Here is a 14,393-nt window from a genome sequence, read left to right as displayed (position 1 = left end):
ATCCACCATATACACAAAATAAACATCTTCCATTGATGGAATATGGACTGGATGCAGATCTGTGAACTTATTAGAAATCTTTATTTGTTTAATTTTGGTATAAATTCATCAACTATTTGAATACAAGTAAATGCTGAAATATAATTTTGTAAACATTTCCAATTACAACATAAAGTTGGTCATCATAAAAACACAATGTCAGTTAACATGTATATGACAGATTAAAAACTGAATGGTGGTTTCGACTGAGGAGCAAGGAAGTGTGGGGACCCATTTTCAGGGAGAAAATCTCCATCTAAAATCTCTGTGTGTTCTTCAGAAGAACAGACATGAGCAAATGATCGACGATTTGTGATCCTTCAAAAAAAAAATCTGACTTTATATGTGTTTTTGTTTTTGGGTTATTTAGTCGGAAATGCATGACTGAGCTGAAATACTCAAAATGTTTCCAACATGAAAAACAGTTCATCAGTCATCGTTATAACACAAATAAAATTACTTTTTGTATATTAAGCAACAGCCACCGATAAGCCAGCGTCAGAGGCCATTAGGAACAGCTGCGCGCGCGCACACACACACACACACACGCACACACACACACACCTCTTATGCCACAAAAACGGACTCATGGAGCACCAACATGTGCACTTTATCTTTCTGAGAATTCATTCATCAGGGGCAGTCAGACAGTGAGACCTCATTCTCATCTGTAGGGATTTTTTTTCTCTTTTTTTGGGGGGAGGGGGGCAGTTGTCACTCTTCACCTGTAAGGTACCTACATGCAGTAAGATTTACCACCATGGACACCGATGGTTCAATACCAAGACTGACTTCTATCATCATAATCACAAATGAAATGTTGTTAGCCATCAGGGACCAAAGCATCAGGCTTTTCAGCAGAACAGGACAGAAACATTTCAGGACCAAGGAGAGCGCCAGGTAAACGACTGGTGCAGCATCTGATTTTGGACACACACTCATGAAAACTGCTCTCATATTCTGCCACAGCGTGTATGTGCAACACTCGTGGACAACCTGGCTAGGATTGAATCAGGACACTGCCCACTCAGAAAAAAGACTGATGACATTTCACAAGGTGCCACATGATGCTCTTATTCTGACATAGTTCACACGATTGCAACTTTCCCATACACATCAGCAGCTTGATTGACATCAGTACCATCATGCATAAGTAAAGAATCATATTAGCTACTGTTATGAATCATAAGTAGTTTGAGACTCATCAGCTGTAAGAGAAATTCTTACGAATGTACAGCCTACCTTCTCTTTAGTTGGTAAAGTCTGAGTCCTGGTAAACGTGTCTCCTCCGTTAATACTGATCAGTTCAGCGTCTACAGGCGGAAACGGCGCGGGGAAAACCACTACGTCACTCTTGAGTGTGTCTGAGCTGAAACACACGTCATACTGCTGAGTAGATTTGGAGTAAGACCAGCTCCCGTCAGGGTGGGTGGTGATCATGGGGGCGCTGTACCTGCTGAAAGCGCCGTCTGTCCTGTGGCACCTGACTGCTATTAAAGTGATGAGGCTGAGCAGAAAGATGACGGACACCGACACGATGGCGACCAGCAGGTACAAGTTTAAATCCGAGAAGCTGTCGTCCTTTATGGGCACATGTCGGAACTGAGTCTGGATGTCAGCGGAGCTTTCAAGCACCACCACCTCGATAGACACAGTAGCTGACAGGGGGGCTTCTCCGTTATCAGACACCAGCACCAGCAAGGGGTGGGTCTTGAGGTCATTGTCGCTCATCCTCCTCTTAGTGCGGATCTCCCCGGTGCTGGTTCCGATCCGGAAGAGGTTGTTTCCTTTGGGCTCAGACAGGTGGTAGGACAGCAGCGCATTGTAGCCCGAGTCTGCGTCTACGGCCCTGATCTTTGCCACAAAGTATCCCGCTTCAGCAGAGTAGGGGACGCTCTCACTGTTAACGGAGCCGTGCTCAGAATAGGGCGGCAGGATGGCGGGACTGTTGTCGTTCTCATCCAGGATGAAAACGTTGACGGTGACGTTGCTGCTGAGCGGAGGAACACCAGAGTCTGTGGCCTGAACTTGGAACCGGAAGGTTTTGAGTTCCTCGTAGTTGAAGGACTGTAAACTGACCAGATCTCCGGTCTCTGAGTTGATGTTGATCATCGTTGAGATTCGATAATCTTTTGGATAACTGTCTTTTATCGAATAAGTCAGTTTAGCATTTTCATGTTCATCATCATCCTGTGCAGTCATTCTTGAGATAACTTCTCCTACTTTTCTGTTCTCTTTAACGTAAATACTAGTATTGGATTCCGGGAACTGAGGGGCGTTGTCATTAATGTCAGATATTTTCACTGTGATGACGTCAGTGGTAGAAAGCGGCGGGCTCCCGTCATCAGTCGCTGTAATGGTCACATTATACTGTGACATCTCCTCTCTATCTATGAGCCCGTCAACTATCAGCGAATAATAGTTTTTGTAAGTGGTCTTTAATGTAAAAGGGACTGCATCTTTTACTATGCAGCTGGTGCGGCCGTTCTGCCCTCCATCTCTGTCAGCCACAGTCACCAGTGCAATGACGGTTCCGATTTCAGCATTTTCCTTCACCGGACTCATCAGTGAGGTGACAGAGATTTCAGGCGCGTTGTCATTAACGTCAACAACCTCCACCAGCACTTTACAGTAACCACTGCGAGGGGAGGCGCCTTGATCTGTGGCTCGCACTCGTAATTCATACGCACTTTTCTCCTCGTAGTCCAAATCAGCCTTTACAATGATTTCACCGCTTTCTGGTGTTATTCTGAAATTTTCTTCATTCATTAAAGAATATCTGATGTCTGCATGTGGGCCTTCGTCTAAATCCGTTGCATTTAATTTCAGTATTGTTGTGCCCAGTGGCACATTTTCGCGGACACTCACCTTATACAGCGATTTGCTAAATGACGGTGCGTTATCATTAGTGTCAATCACATTGACCACGATCTGCATGGTGCCAGATCTTGCTGGTTTGCCTCCGTCGACAGCCATCATCGTGAGTGTAATCGCGGCTTGCTTCTCTCGGTCTAAAGCTTTCTGCAGCACCAACTCAGCAGACACTCTCTCCCCTCCGCTACTCACACTGATCGAGAAATGCTCGTTCGCACTTAATTTGTAGCTTTTCACGGAGTTGCTGCCCGTATCTGCATCCTGAGCTACCGGGAGAGGGTACCTCTCTCCTGTGGAGGAAGACTCCGAGATGTTAAATATGTGAGATTCCTCTACAAACGACGGCGCGTTGTCGTTTATGTCAAGAATGGCGACCTCAACGCGGTGAATACTCAGAGGATGGCTCAGAAGTCCCTCGATATTTAAAGAACACTTGGGTACATTCGGACAAAGCTCCTCACGGTCTATCCTCTCGTTCACAAACAAAGCTCCCGTTCTTAAATTCGCCTCGAAATATCTCTTACTGTGTCCCGAAACAATCCGAAATCCTCGTTCCTCCAGTTGTTGAGTCTGGATGTTTAAATCCTTAGCGAGATTCCCCACCACTGTTCCTTTGTCCACCTCCTCGGACACGGAGTAAGAAATCTGGGCCGCGGACCAGTCAGATAAACAAAGAAGAATGGTGCACAGCATGCCCTCGGTCTGTCTGTGCCGTTGGAGACGCATCCTCACGTTTAGATTCAGAATTCAAGCCACGAAATGTCATGCACCCACTGAAACAATAATATGTGTATCGAAAAGACAAGCAGCCCTTCCTCATTCCGGGTCCGTCTGTCTGGACAAAGTGCTTCACTTACGCAGCGATCAGCAAACACAGTGTTCGTCTCACCAACGGTGGAGGAGGAGTTTCTGCTTATTAATGCACAGTATTGGATGTGTGGTCTCCAGCGACCTCTTGTGTTACTCTAGCAAAGTGCAGTTGTTCGATCCCTTTGATACCTTTGTTCGTTCATATCCTCTTAATATTTTCTCTGATAATAAGAGTCAGTTGAACATTATGCTGAGTTTGCAAAAAAAAAGAGCACCAGACAGCAGCAGAGAAGATGGCATCTGCTTCAACCACGCACAAAATGGTGTGACTGACAAGAATATAGTTCAGGTATAACATTTTGAAAATAAAAGGTGATCTAATTTTCCAAGTTAATAAACTTATGCTTCCAAAAATATGAACACGGCATGTTTTACAAACCAAGCGATCATTTAATGCATCGTGGCTGCTGCGTGTTCTGTTTCTCAGGTTAAAAGTTGGTCATCTTATTGTTAAAGGCCAAACATGCTCAGTATATACACCTAAATAGCTGTTTCCAAAATAGTAGGTGCAGCATGGTGTGAAAGCACAGTGAGTTATGACAAGAGAAATGTGTGTTCACCATAAACGTGGGTTTAAATCAATACAAGATGCTGGGAAAATTAAAAAAAAAAAAAATCATCCGGATGTTGGCACCATGGAGAGAGCCCACCCAAAAGCTAGCATCAGAGGCTATGAGCAACAGCTGCAGACACACACGCACACACACACAAATTCAAACTCTCTCACAACTCTTATCATGCCACAAAACTGATAGTTTGATGTTTCATTTCTCAGTGAGGAGGGCACCCCCTCTTGCTCAGAGCGTTGCTTTGTGAAGCCTTTATGTTCCACCTTAATATAAACAGTACCAGATACTCATGGAGCATCAACATGTGCACTTTATCTTTCTGAGAGTTCATTCATCAGGGGCAGTCAGAGACTCATGAGTTAGAACACAAAACAGACAAACATACAAAAAAAAAAGTTTAACTTGCAAAATTTGTATCCTTGGTTGTATGATTAATCTTAGTACAGCAATGCAGGAGGTGAAACTTTGACAGTGGTCCCTTGTAAGGTACCTACATGCAGTAGGATTTACCACCATGGACACCCATGGTTCAATACCAAGACTGACTTCTATCATCATAATCACAAATGAAATGTTGTTAGCCATCCGGGACCAAAGCATCAGGCTTTTCAGCAGAACAGGACAGAAACATTTCAGGACCAAGGAGAGCGCCAGGTAAACGACTGGTGCAGCATCTGATTTTGGACACACACTCATGAAAACTGCTCTCATATTCTGCCACAGCGTGTATGTGCAACACTCGTGGACAACCTGGCTAGGATTGAATCAGGACACTGCCCACTCAGAAAAATGACTGATGACATTTCACAAGATGCCACATGATGCTCTTATTCTGACATAGTTCACACGATTGCAACTTTCCCATACACATCAGCAGCTTGATTGACATCAGTACCATCATGCATAAGTAAAGAATCATATTAGCTACTGTTATGAATCATAAGTAATTTATGAGACTCATCAGCTGTAAGAGAAATTCTTACGAATGTACAGCCTACCTTCTCTTTAGTTGGTAAAGTCTGAGTCCTGGTAAACGTGTCTCCTCCGTTAATACTGATCAGTTCAGCGTCTACAGGCGGAAACGGCGCGGGGAAAACCACTACGTCACTCTTGAGTGTGTCTGAGCTGAAACACACGTCATACTGCTGAGTAGATTTGGAGTAAGACCAGCTCCCGTCAGGGTGGGTGGTGATCATGGGGGCGCTGTACCTGCTGAAAGCGCCGTCTGTCCTGTGGCACCTGACTGCTATTAAAGTGATGAGGCTGAGCAGAAAGATTACGGACACCGACACGATGGCGACCAGCAGGTACAAGTTTAAATCCGAGAAGCTGTCGTCCTTTATGGGCACATGTCTGAACTGAGTCTGGATGTCAGCGGAGCTTTCAAGCACCACCACCTCGATAGACACAGTAGCTGACAGGGGGGCTTCTCCGTTATCAGACACCAGCACCAGCAAGGGGTGGGTCTTGAGGTCATTGTCGCTCATCCTCCTCTTAGTGCGGATCTCCCCGGTGCTGGTTCCGATCCGGAAGAGGTTGTTTCCTTTGGGCTCAGACAGGTGGTAGGACAGCAGCGCGTTGTAGCCCGAGTCTGCGTCTACGGCCCTGATCTTTGCCACAAAGTATCCCGCTTCAGCAGAGTAGGGGACGCTCTCACTGTTAACGGAGCCGTGCTCAGAATAGGGCGGCAGGATGGCGGGACTGTTGTCGTTCTCATCCAGGATGAAAACGTTGACGGTGACGTTGCTACTGAGCGGAGGAACACCAGAGTCTGTGGCCTGAACTTGGAACCGGAAGGTTTTGAGCTCCTCATAGTTGAAGGACTGCAAACTGACCAGATCTCCGGTCTCTGAGTTGATGTTGATCATCGTAGTTATCGGGACAGAATTTCTGTCACTTTCTAAAAATGAATATCTTATATGAGCATTCTGGTCAGTATCAGCATCAAATGCAGAAACTGTTTTTAAAATTCCTCCAGATTTACTATTTTCCCTAACATAAACATTCACTATTGGTTCTATGAAACGAGGGGGGTTGTCATTGACGTCTGACAGGTTGACAGTAATGACACTGGTGTTGGAGAGGGGGGGGGTCCCTTCATCTGTAGCTGATATGGTGATGTTGTAGCTGGACGTGGTTTCTCTGTCAAGAGCCCCGTTAACAACCAAAGAATAATAGTTTTTGTAATTTGGCTCCAGTTTAAAAGGAACCGGGTTTGAAATTAAACATTTCACGTCACCATTCTTGCCCCCGTCTCTGTCTCGGACTGATACAAGTGCAATAGCTGTGCCTACGTCAACGTCCTCTCTCACAGTCGGGAAAAGTGACGTCACAGTGATCTCGGGAGCGTTGTCGTTTACGTCAATGACTTCCACCAGTACTTTGCAGTGAGCAGACATCGGCGGCTGGCCTTTGTCAATCGCTTCTGCGCGAATCTCGAATGCTGCGTGTTCCTCGTAGTCTATGCTGGATCTGACCACCACCGCCCCCGTCACTGGGTCCGAGTGGAACATCTCCAGTATACGATCCTGCCCTTTACTTCTCAAAGAATACACGACCTCGCCGTTCGTTCCCGCATCCGCATCTGTTGCATTTAATACAATGACGGTTGTTCCGACTGGCGCGTTTTCATACACGCGAGTTTTATATAAAGGGCTGCTGAACACCGGGGGGTTATCATTATTGTCTAAAACGTGTATTGTGACCTGGGACGTGCCGGATCTCGGCGGAGTCCCCCCATCTACAGCCGTGACTGTGAGCTGTATCTCAGGCTGTTTCTCTCGGTCCAGCGTTTTCTGCAGCACTAGCTCAGCGGACATGCTGTCTCCTGCTTTGCCTGTAGCCAGAGAGAAATACTCGTTGGGTGTTAATTTAAACACGCTCACGGTGTTCTTCCCTATGTCGGCGTCAACAGCCTCAGACAAAGCGAATTTCATCCCCGGCAACGTGTTCTCAGCTATGTCTACTATTTGAGACTTCTCCGTGAAAACTGGGTCGTTGTCATTAACATCGACGATGTTTATTTCTAAGCGATAAAGCTTCAGCGGATTGTTGATCACCGCCTCCACACTGACCGTGCATTTCGGCGCCTTCGCACAGAGCTCCTCTCTGTCTATTCTCTCATCAACGAACAGAACACCAGTCTTCACGTTCACCTCGAAGTATTTCCTTTTCGAGCCGGTTACAATCTGAAACATGCGAGACTCCAAATCCTGGAGGCTTAGGTTGAGATCCTGAGCGATGTTTCCAACAGAAGTCCCCGGATTCACCTCCTCCAACACGGAGTAAGAGAGGTGCCCACTCTCCGCTTCCCAGCAGCGCTCCAGTATCACTAACACAAGATAAACAATAGATGTCCTCCTTGGCGCAGGCATAATTCCCACCAAGTGGAGTTAAAGACAACCGCAATGCAGGAAACACCGTCACCAGATACAATGATTAAAAAACGCCACTTTTTACTGCGTCAAATGTATAGTTGAGGCTCGAGTAAAACAGATCCGCCATCAGCCCTTTCATTCTCCCTTTGTGACAAAGACCTGCGAAGACAAACCCTCTTTTCAAACTGGGAGGAGCGTGAAAATATCACAGAGCGAATCTCAATGCTGCGGTCTACAGCGTCACCGCGTGGAGAAATCCCAAAATTACATCCATGGTGTCATTTATATTGGGTGAACTTTGCATTTTTTTTTGCTAGAGGCTCATTCTTCCTATACACTTTCAGTGTTAACAATAAACGGGAGCGAAAATACAGCCCTAATATCAATCATGTTTTGCAATGAATAAATGAAGATGATTTTTCTGATATGAGGCGTTTTATACCCATTGTCCTAACTTTCGCCAGGAATGAGAAAAGAAAATTATATTTTGTGTTTAGAAAATAAATTTGAAATTAGAAAATGATTCACCCTGACACAACTGGGCTTATTCATTATTCCGAAAGCAAATAAGGGACAAACATGGAGAGAGAGGCGTTTATAACCAACCACAAACATTAAAACTTCAGCGAGAAACATGAAAAAATGTTTGTGGACTTGGACACCAATTCGTTGCCTGACGAAGAATTTCATACAACGTAGACTATTGGTTCTTTCTTACCTTCTCTTTTGTTGGTAAAGTCTGAGTCCTGGTAAACGTGTCTCCTCCGTTAATACTGATCAGTTCAGCGTCTACAGACGGAAACGGCGCGGGGAAAACCACTACGTCACTCTTGAGTGTGTCTGAGCTGAAGCACACGTCATACTGCTGAGTAGATTTGGAGTAAGACCAGCTCCCGTCAGGGTGGGTGGTGATCATGGGGGCGCTGTACCTGCTGAAAGCGCCGTCTGTCCTGTGGCACCTGACGGCTATTAAAGTGATGAGGCTGAGCAGAAAGATGACGGACACCGACACGATGGCGACCAGCAGGTACAAGTTTAAATCCGAGAAGCTGTCGTCCTTTATGGGCACATGTCTGAACTGAGTCTGGATGTCAGCGGAGCTTTCAAGCACCACCACCTCGATAGACACAGTAGCTGACAGGGGGGCTTCTCCGTTATCAGACACCAGCACCAGCAAGGGGTGGGTCTTGAGGTCATTGTCGCTCATCCTCCTCTTAGTGCGGATCTCCCCGGTGCTGGTTCCGATCCGGAAGAGGTTGTTTCCTTTGGGCTCAGACAGGTGGTAGGACAGCAGCGCGTTGTAGCCCGAGTCTGCGTCTACGGCCCTGATCTTTGCCACAAAGTATCCCGCTTCAGCAGAGTAGGGGACGCTCTCACTGTTAACGGAGCCGTGCTCAGAATAGGGCGGCAGGATGGCGGGACTGTTGTCGTTCTCATCCAGGATGAAAACGTTGACGGTGACGTTGCTGCTGAGCGGAGGAACACCAGAGTCTGTGGCCTGAACTTGGAACCGGAAGGTTTTGAGCTCCTCGTAGTTGAACGACTGTAAACTGACCAGATCTCCGGTCTCTGAGTTGATGTTGATCATTGATGCTGTCTGGGTGACTCTCGGAAAACTGTTCATTAAATGATACGTTGCTTTTGCGTTTTCGTTTAAATCTGAATCTACTGTGGTCAGTGTATATAGGGTCGCTCCAGTCGGGCTGTTCTCCTTCACATAAACATTAATCACAGGTTCCAGGAATCGAGGAGGATTGTCATTGACATCAGAAACCTGGACATTAATTATGCTCGTGCTAGACAGAGGGGGAGTTCCTCCGTCTGCAGCTGTAATTGACACATTATACTGAGAAAGCTCCTCTCTGTCCAGAGGCCCGTCAACTAACAAGGAGTAGTAGTTTTTGTAGTTAGACTTTAATTTAAACGGCACGGATCCTGTTATCCTGCAGTCTGTGAGACCATTTCTACCTCCGTCTTTATCAGTAATGATCACCATGGCAACGACTGTCCCGATCTCGGCATCCTCTTTCACTGGACTCATGAGTGAAGACACCGAGATCTCCGGAGCGTTGTCATTCACATCAATAACTTCGATTAAGACCTTGCCATGCGCGAAGCGAGGAGGAGTTCCTTTGTCCCGCACTTGAACGCGAACCTCATACGCTGGAGTTTCCTCATAATCAATGTTACCCTTGACGCTAATCTCTCCGGTATTTTCATTCAAGGCAAATTTCTCATCAGGGTTTAAACGCCCCTTTTCAGTGAAAGAGTACACAAGTTGACCATTTACACCTTCATCTAAATCACTCGCTGACAGTGTTAACAACGGGGTTCCGATATCCGCATTTTCTACCATTTGGACCTTGTAGAGAGATTTACTGAACACGGGGGAATTATCGTTTACATCCAGTATGTTGATTCTGATCTGTAGGGTCCCGCTTTTGGGAGGTTTTCCTCCGTCGACTGCAGTGAGCGTGAGCTCGAGAACTGCCTGCTTCTCTCGATCTAACGCTTTCTGCAGCACTAACTCGGCGGACACACTCTGCTCACCGATGCTTTGCACATCCAGAGCGAAATACTCATTCGAGTTTAATTTGTAGGTTTTTACCGAGTTTTCGCCTACGTCAGCGTCGTGAGCGATCGGAAGCGGATGTCTCTCACCAACATAGGACGATTCAGACATTTCTATTGTTATTTTTTCCTCCAGAAATCCCGGAGCGTTGTCATTTATGTCATTGATCACAACTTCAATTCGATGGAGGCTCCGAGGGTTGCTCAATATGGCTTCAATATTTAAAGAGCACTTCGCCGTGTTTGAACAAAGCTCCTCTCGATCCACCCTCTCGCTCACTAACAACAGTCCAGATTCCTGATTAATGTCAAAATATTGCTTTTTCGACTCGGACATAACCCGAAGACCGGAGGACTGAAGTTGCTGCACGTTGAGATTTAAATCCTTCGCCAGATTTCCTACCGCCGTCCCTTTGTCCACCTCCTCTGAAATGGAGTATGATATCTGCGCCGCCGACCATCCGCACAGACAAAGCATCATGAAGAACGGAGCCCCGATATTATCCCATTGTTCCCGAGAGGCCATTGCTAAAAAAAAAAAAAAATGCAAATCCTGGTTTGTTCTTTATAGTTTACATCCACCGAAATACTGCGGGGGAGCGATCCCTTCATAGATCCAGTCTCGCTCGAGGTTCCTATCTCTGCTCGCCCTGTCGCTGCTGTCACACAGCACTCCCTGCTGATGACGTTTCCCGAGGAGGAGTTTCTAAACACTGGACACACACAAGGTTTGTGCGGTCTCCAGCGACATCTAGTGGCCCTTTAGTATCAAGACAGCTGTTGACATGAGGTGAAGTGCTGAGTATAAGGTCGAGGAAGCTGTCCTCACAACAATTGTGATTTCAGAGCACTTGAGGTGGACACTGTCAATATAACAGATATTTATATCTGAAATATACAGTGGAGCACGAGTACACATCCACTCACTGAATATGAAGGCAAAGTATGAGCCTGAAAATTCAGGTCAGTGAGTCAGGACCATGGACAGCACCCATCACAGCGCATCGGCGGGAGGTGTCCTCAGCTTTGCATCTCAGTGTATTATCGAATAAAAATGCCTCAGATAATTTAAATTAAAAATATACTCATCACAAAATCATATCCATTAAAAAATCCTATGCAATTATTGTCCAATCATACAGTCGGTCTTATAATAATCATAATAAAAAAGTGTCATGAAGGAATACGTAATCAGCCAAGGAATGACCAGGAGAAGGTAAACAAGGTGTCTGACTCAATATTCCTTTCTAGGGTGTAACATGATGAATATTCATTTGAGTTAAATTCGTCCTATATTTTGAATAATTAATGAGGAAATTCATTTCCCGTGCAGATGCTGCCTCTGCAACATCGCAGTAACACTGTGAACCCAGACACCACAGATATGTACTTCTTTAGATTAATTAACATTACACATTACTTTCTTACCTTCTCTTTAGTTGGTAAAGTCTGAGTCCTGGTAAACGTGTCTCCTCCGTTAATACTGATCAGTTCAGCGTCTACAGGTGGAAACGGCGCAGGGAAAACCACTACGTCACTCTTGAGTGTGTCTGAGCTGAAACACACGTCATACTGCTGAGTAGATTTGGAGTAAGACCAGCTCCCGTCAGGGTGGGTGGTGATCATGGGGGCGCTGTACCTGCTGAAAGCGCCGTCTGTCCTGTGGCACCTGACGGCTATTAAAGTGATGAGGCTGAGCAGAAAGATGACGGACACCGACACGATGGCGACCAGCAGGTACAAGTTTAAATCCGAGAAGCTGTCGTCCTTTATGGGCACATGTCTGAACTGAGTCTGGATGTCAGCGGAGCTTTCAAGCACCACCACCTCGATAGACACAGTTGCTGACAGGGGGGCTTCTCCGTTATCAGACACCAGCACCAGCAAGGGGTGGGTCTTGAGGTCATTGTCGCTCATCCTCCTCTTAGTGCGGATCTCCCCGGTGCTGGTTCCGATCCGGAAGAGGTTGTTTCCTTTGGGCTCAGACAGGTGGTAGGACAGCAGAGCGTTGTAGCCCGAGTCTGCGTCTACGGCCCTGATCTTTGCCACAAAGTATCCCGCTTCAGCAGAGTAGGGGACGCTCTCACTGTTAACGGAGCCGTGCTCAGAATAGGGCGGCAGGATGGCGGGACTGTTGTCGTTCTCATCCAGGATGAAAACGTTGACGGTGACGTTGCTGCTGAGCGGAGGAACACCAGAGTCTGTGGCCTGAACTTGGAACCGGAAGGTTTTGAGCTCCTCGTAGTTGAAGGACTGTAAACTGACCAGATCTCCGGTCTCTGAGTTGATGTTGATCATGGTGGACAGGGGCAATGTCTTACTGTTACTGCTGGGTTGAATTGAGTAGCTCACTTTTCCATTGTCATTAACATCAGCGTCAGTTGCAATTACTGTCTTAAGAATTGTCCCTACTTTGTCGTTTTCCGTCACGTAAATATTTACCATCGGTTCAGAGAAATGTGGAGAATTGTCATTTACATCAGAAATATCAACCCTAATGATGTTGGTGGTGGACAGTGAAGGTCTCCCTTCATCTGCAGCGGAAATAGTTATATTGTACTGGGGGGTCTCCTCTCTGTCTAGATGTCCACTAACCACTAACGAATAATAGTTTTTATAATTTGACTCTAATTTGAAGGGAACCGTATTAAGGATCTCACATTTCACTTCACCATTTTTTCCACTGTCTCTATCTAGAACCGACACAAGTGCAATAGCTGTGCCGACAACCGCATCCTCGTTCACTGTATGGAGCAGTGACGTCACCGTGATCTCAGGAGCGTTGTCGTTTACGTCAATGACTTCCACCAGCACTTTACTATGAGCAGACAAAGGAGGCTGTCCTTTGTCTCGAGCCTCTGCTCGTATTTCAAAAGCTTTCCTTTCCTCATAGTCAATCTTGCCCTTGACTGAAATGATACCCGTGTCTTGATCAATTGTGAAAATATCGAGGATGCGATCCTGGTCTTTGCTGCGGAGAGAATAGATCAGTTCGCTGTTTGTTCCCTCATCAGCGTCGGTCGCATTTAAAGTGAAGATTGCTGTACCGATGGGGACATTTTCTAACGTTTGAACTTTGTAAAGAGTGCTGCTAAACAGCGGCGCATTATCATTGTTATCTAATACATTAATTTCAATTTCTGACGTGCTTGATTTTGGTGGATTCCCTCCGTCTAATGCAGTCAACATGAGATTCATGTTCGGCTGTTTCTCGCGGTCGAGGGCTTTCTGCAGCACCAGCTCCGGGGTTATACTCTCCCCTCTTTTATGTGTCGCGAGAGAGAAGTATTCGTTTGGTCTGAGTTTATAAGCACTGACACCATTTTTACCCACATCAGCATCGCTTGCCTCTGACAAAGCGAATCTGAATCCCGGCAGCGTGTTCTCCGCGATGTCCAGGATTTGTGATTTAGTATTAAAAGAGGGAGAATGATCATTCACGTCTTTAATTTCTACCTCTAATCTGTAAAGCTTCAGTGGGTTGTTTATCACAGCCTCTATGTTAACGGTACACTTTGGTTCATCAGCACACAGCTCCTCTCGATCTATCCTTTCATTGACGTACAGAACTCCAGTCTTTAGATTTACCTCGAATAATTTCCTCTTTGATCCAGCAACGATCTGAAACAAACGCGACTCCAAATCCTGCACATTTAGATTTAGATCCTTGGCGATATTTCCAACGTTCGTCCCCGGGTTTACCTCCTCTGAGACGGAGTATTGCAGCCCAGTCGCCGTTTCGCAGAAACAATCCAGTAAGACAAGCACTAAGTACGTGAAAGGCAGCGTCTCTCTCCTCGGTAAAGGCATAATTCCACCGAAAATCAACGCGGTTTACATCCACACCGGCGTTTCTACCGTGATATGACGAGATGTGATCAATTACTGGCGAGCACAATGTGGTTTTTCAGACGAACGATCCGACGTGCATTTCCGTGCCTTCCCGTGGCTCTTTGTGACTGAGAGCTTGAGTCGGTCGGTTTTGTTCTTTGGGAGGAGCGTCGACCTCTCAGTGTAACGGTCTACAGCGTCACCACGTGGTGATTGGTAATAATTACACTTCGAAGGAAAGTCTCATGTCACTCATTCAGAA

The 14,393-nt window shown here is 46.2% G+C and overlaps 1 protein-coding gene, 1 long non-coding RNA gene and 1 pseudogene across 12 annotated transcripts in view; 1 reads left to right on the top strand and 2 right to left on the bottom strand.

Annotated features, from left to right (window-relative positions):
- LOC147251059 (uncharacterized) overlaps nt 1-14,393 on the top strand; it is a 168,987-nt gene that overhangs the window by 21,021 nt on the left and 133,573 nt on the right. The window lies entirely within an intron of this gene.
- The window catches only part of LOC147251074 (protocadherin alpha-13-like), a 145,749-nt gene that overhangs the window by 49,547 nt on the left and 81,809 nt on the right, over nt 1-14,393 (bottom strand). Inside the window, exon 1 of one of the 11 annotated variants that reach the window (XM_086221589.1) lies at nt 11,729-14,240. The exons of 8 other annotated variants lie outside the window; for them this stretch is intronic. In XM_086221589.1, coding sequence (XP_086077715.1) covers nt 11,729-14,110 — 2,382 coding nt within the window. In that variant the 5' untranslated portion in view covers nt 14,111-14,240. Of the gene's footprint in view, nt 1-1,281; nt 3,753-8,447; nt 11,028-11,728; nt 14,241-14,393 lie in introns of those variants that run through there. 2 more of the 11 variants (XM_086221593.1, XM_086221596.1) reach the window with 2 other exon arrangements.
- On the bottom strand, nt 5,104-7,863 carry LOC147251085 (protocadherin alpha-4 pseudogene; annotated as a pseudogene).

Source organism: Aulostomus chinensis, chromosome 13 (assembly GCF_037954235.1).
Source record: "Aulostomus chinensis isolate RoL2024-O1b breed Wild chromosome 13, RoL_Achi_v1.0, whole genome shotgun sequence".
In the NCBI taxonomy this organism is placed as follows: domain Eukaryota; kingdom Metazoa; phylum Chordata; class Actinopteri; order Syngnathiformes; family Aulostomidae; genus Aulostomus; species Aulostomus chinensis.
Note: the sequence above shows the minus strand (reverse complement) of the source record. Positions and strands in the feature narration are given on the sequence as shown.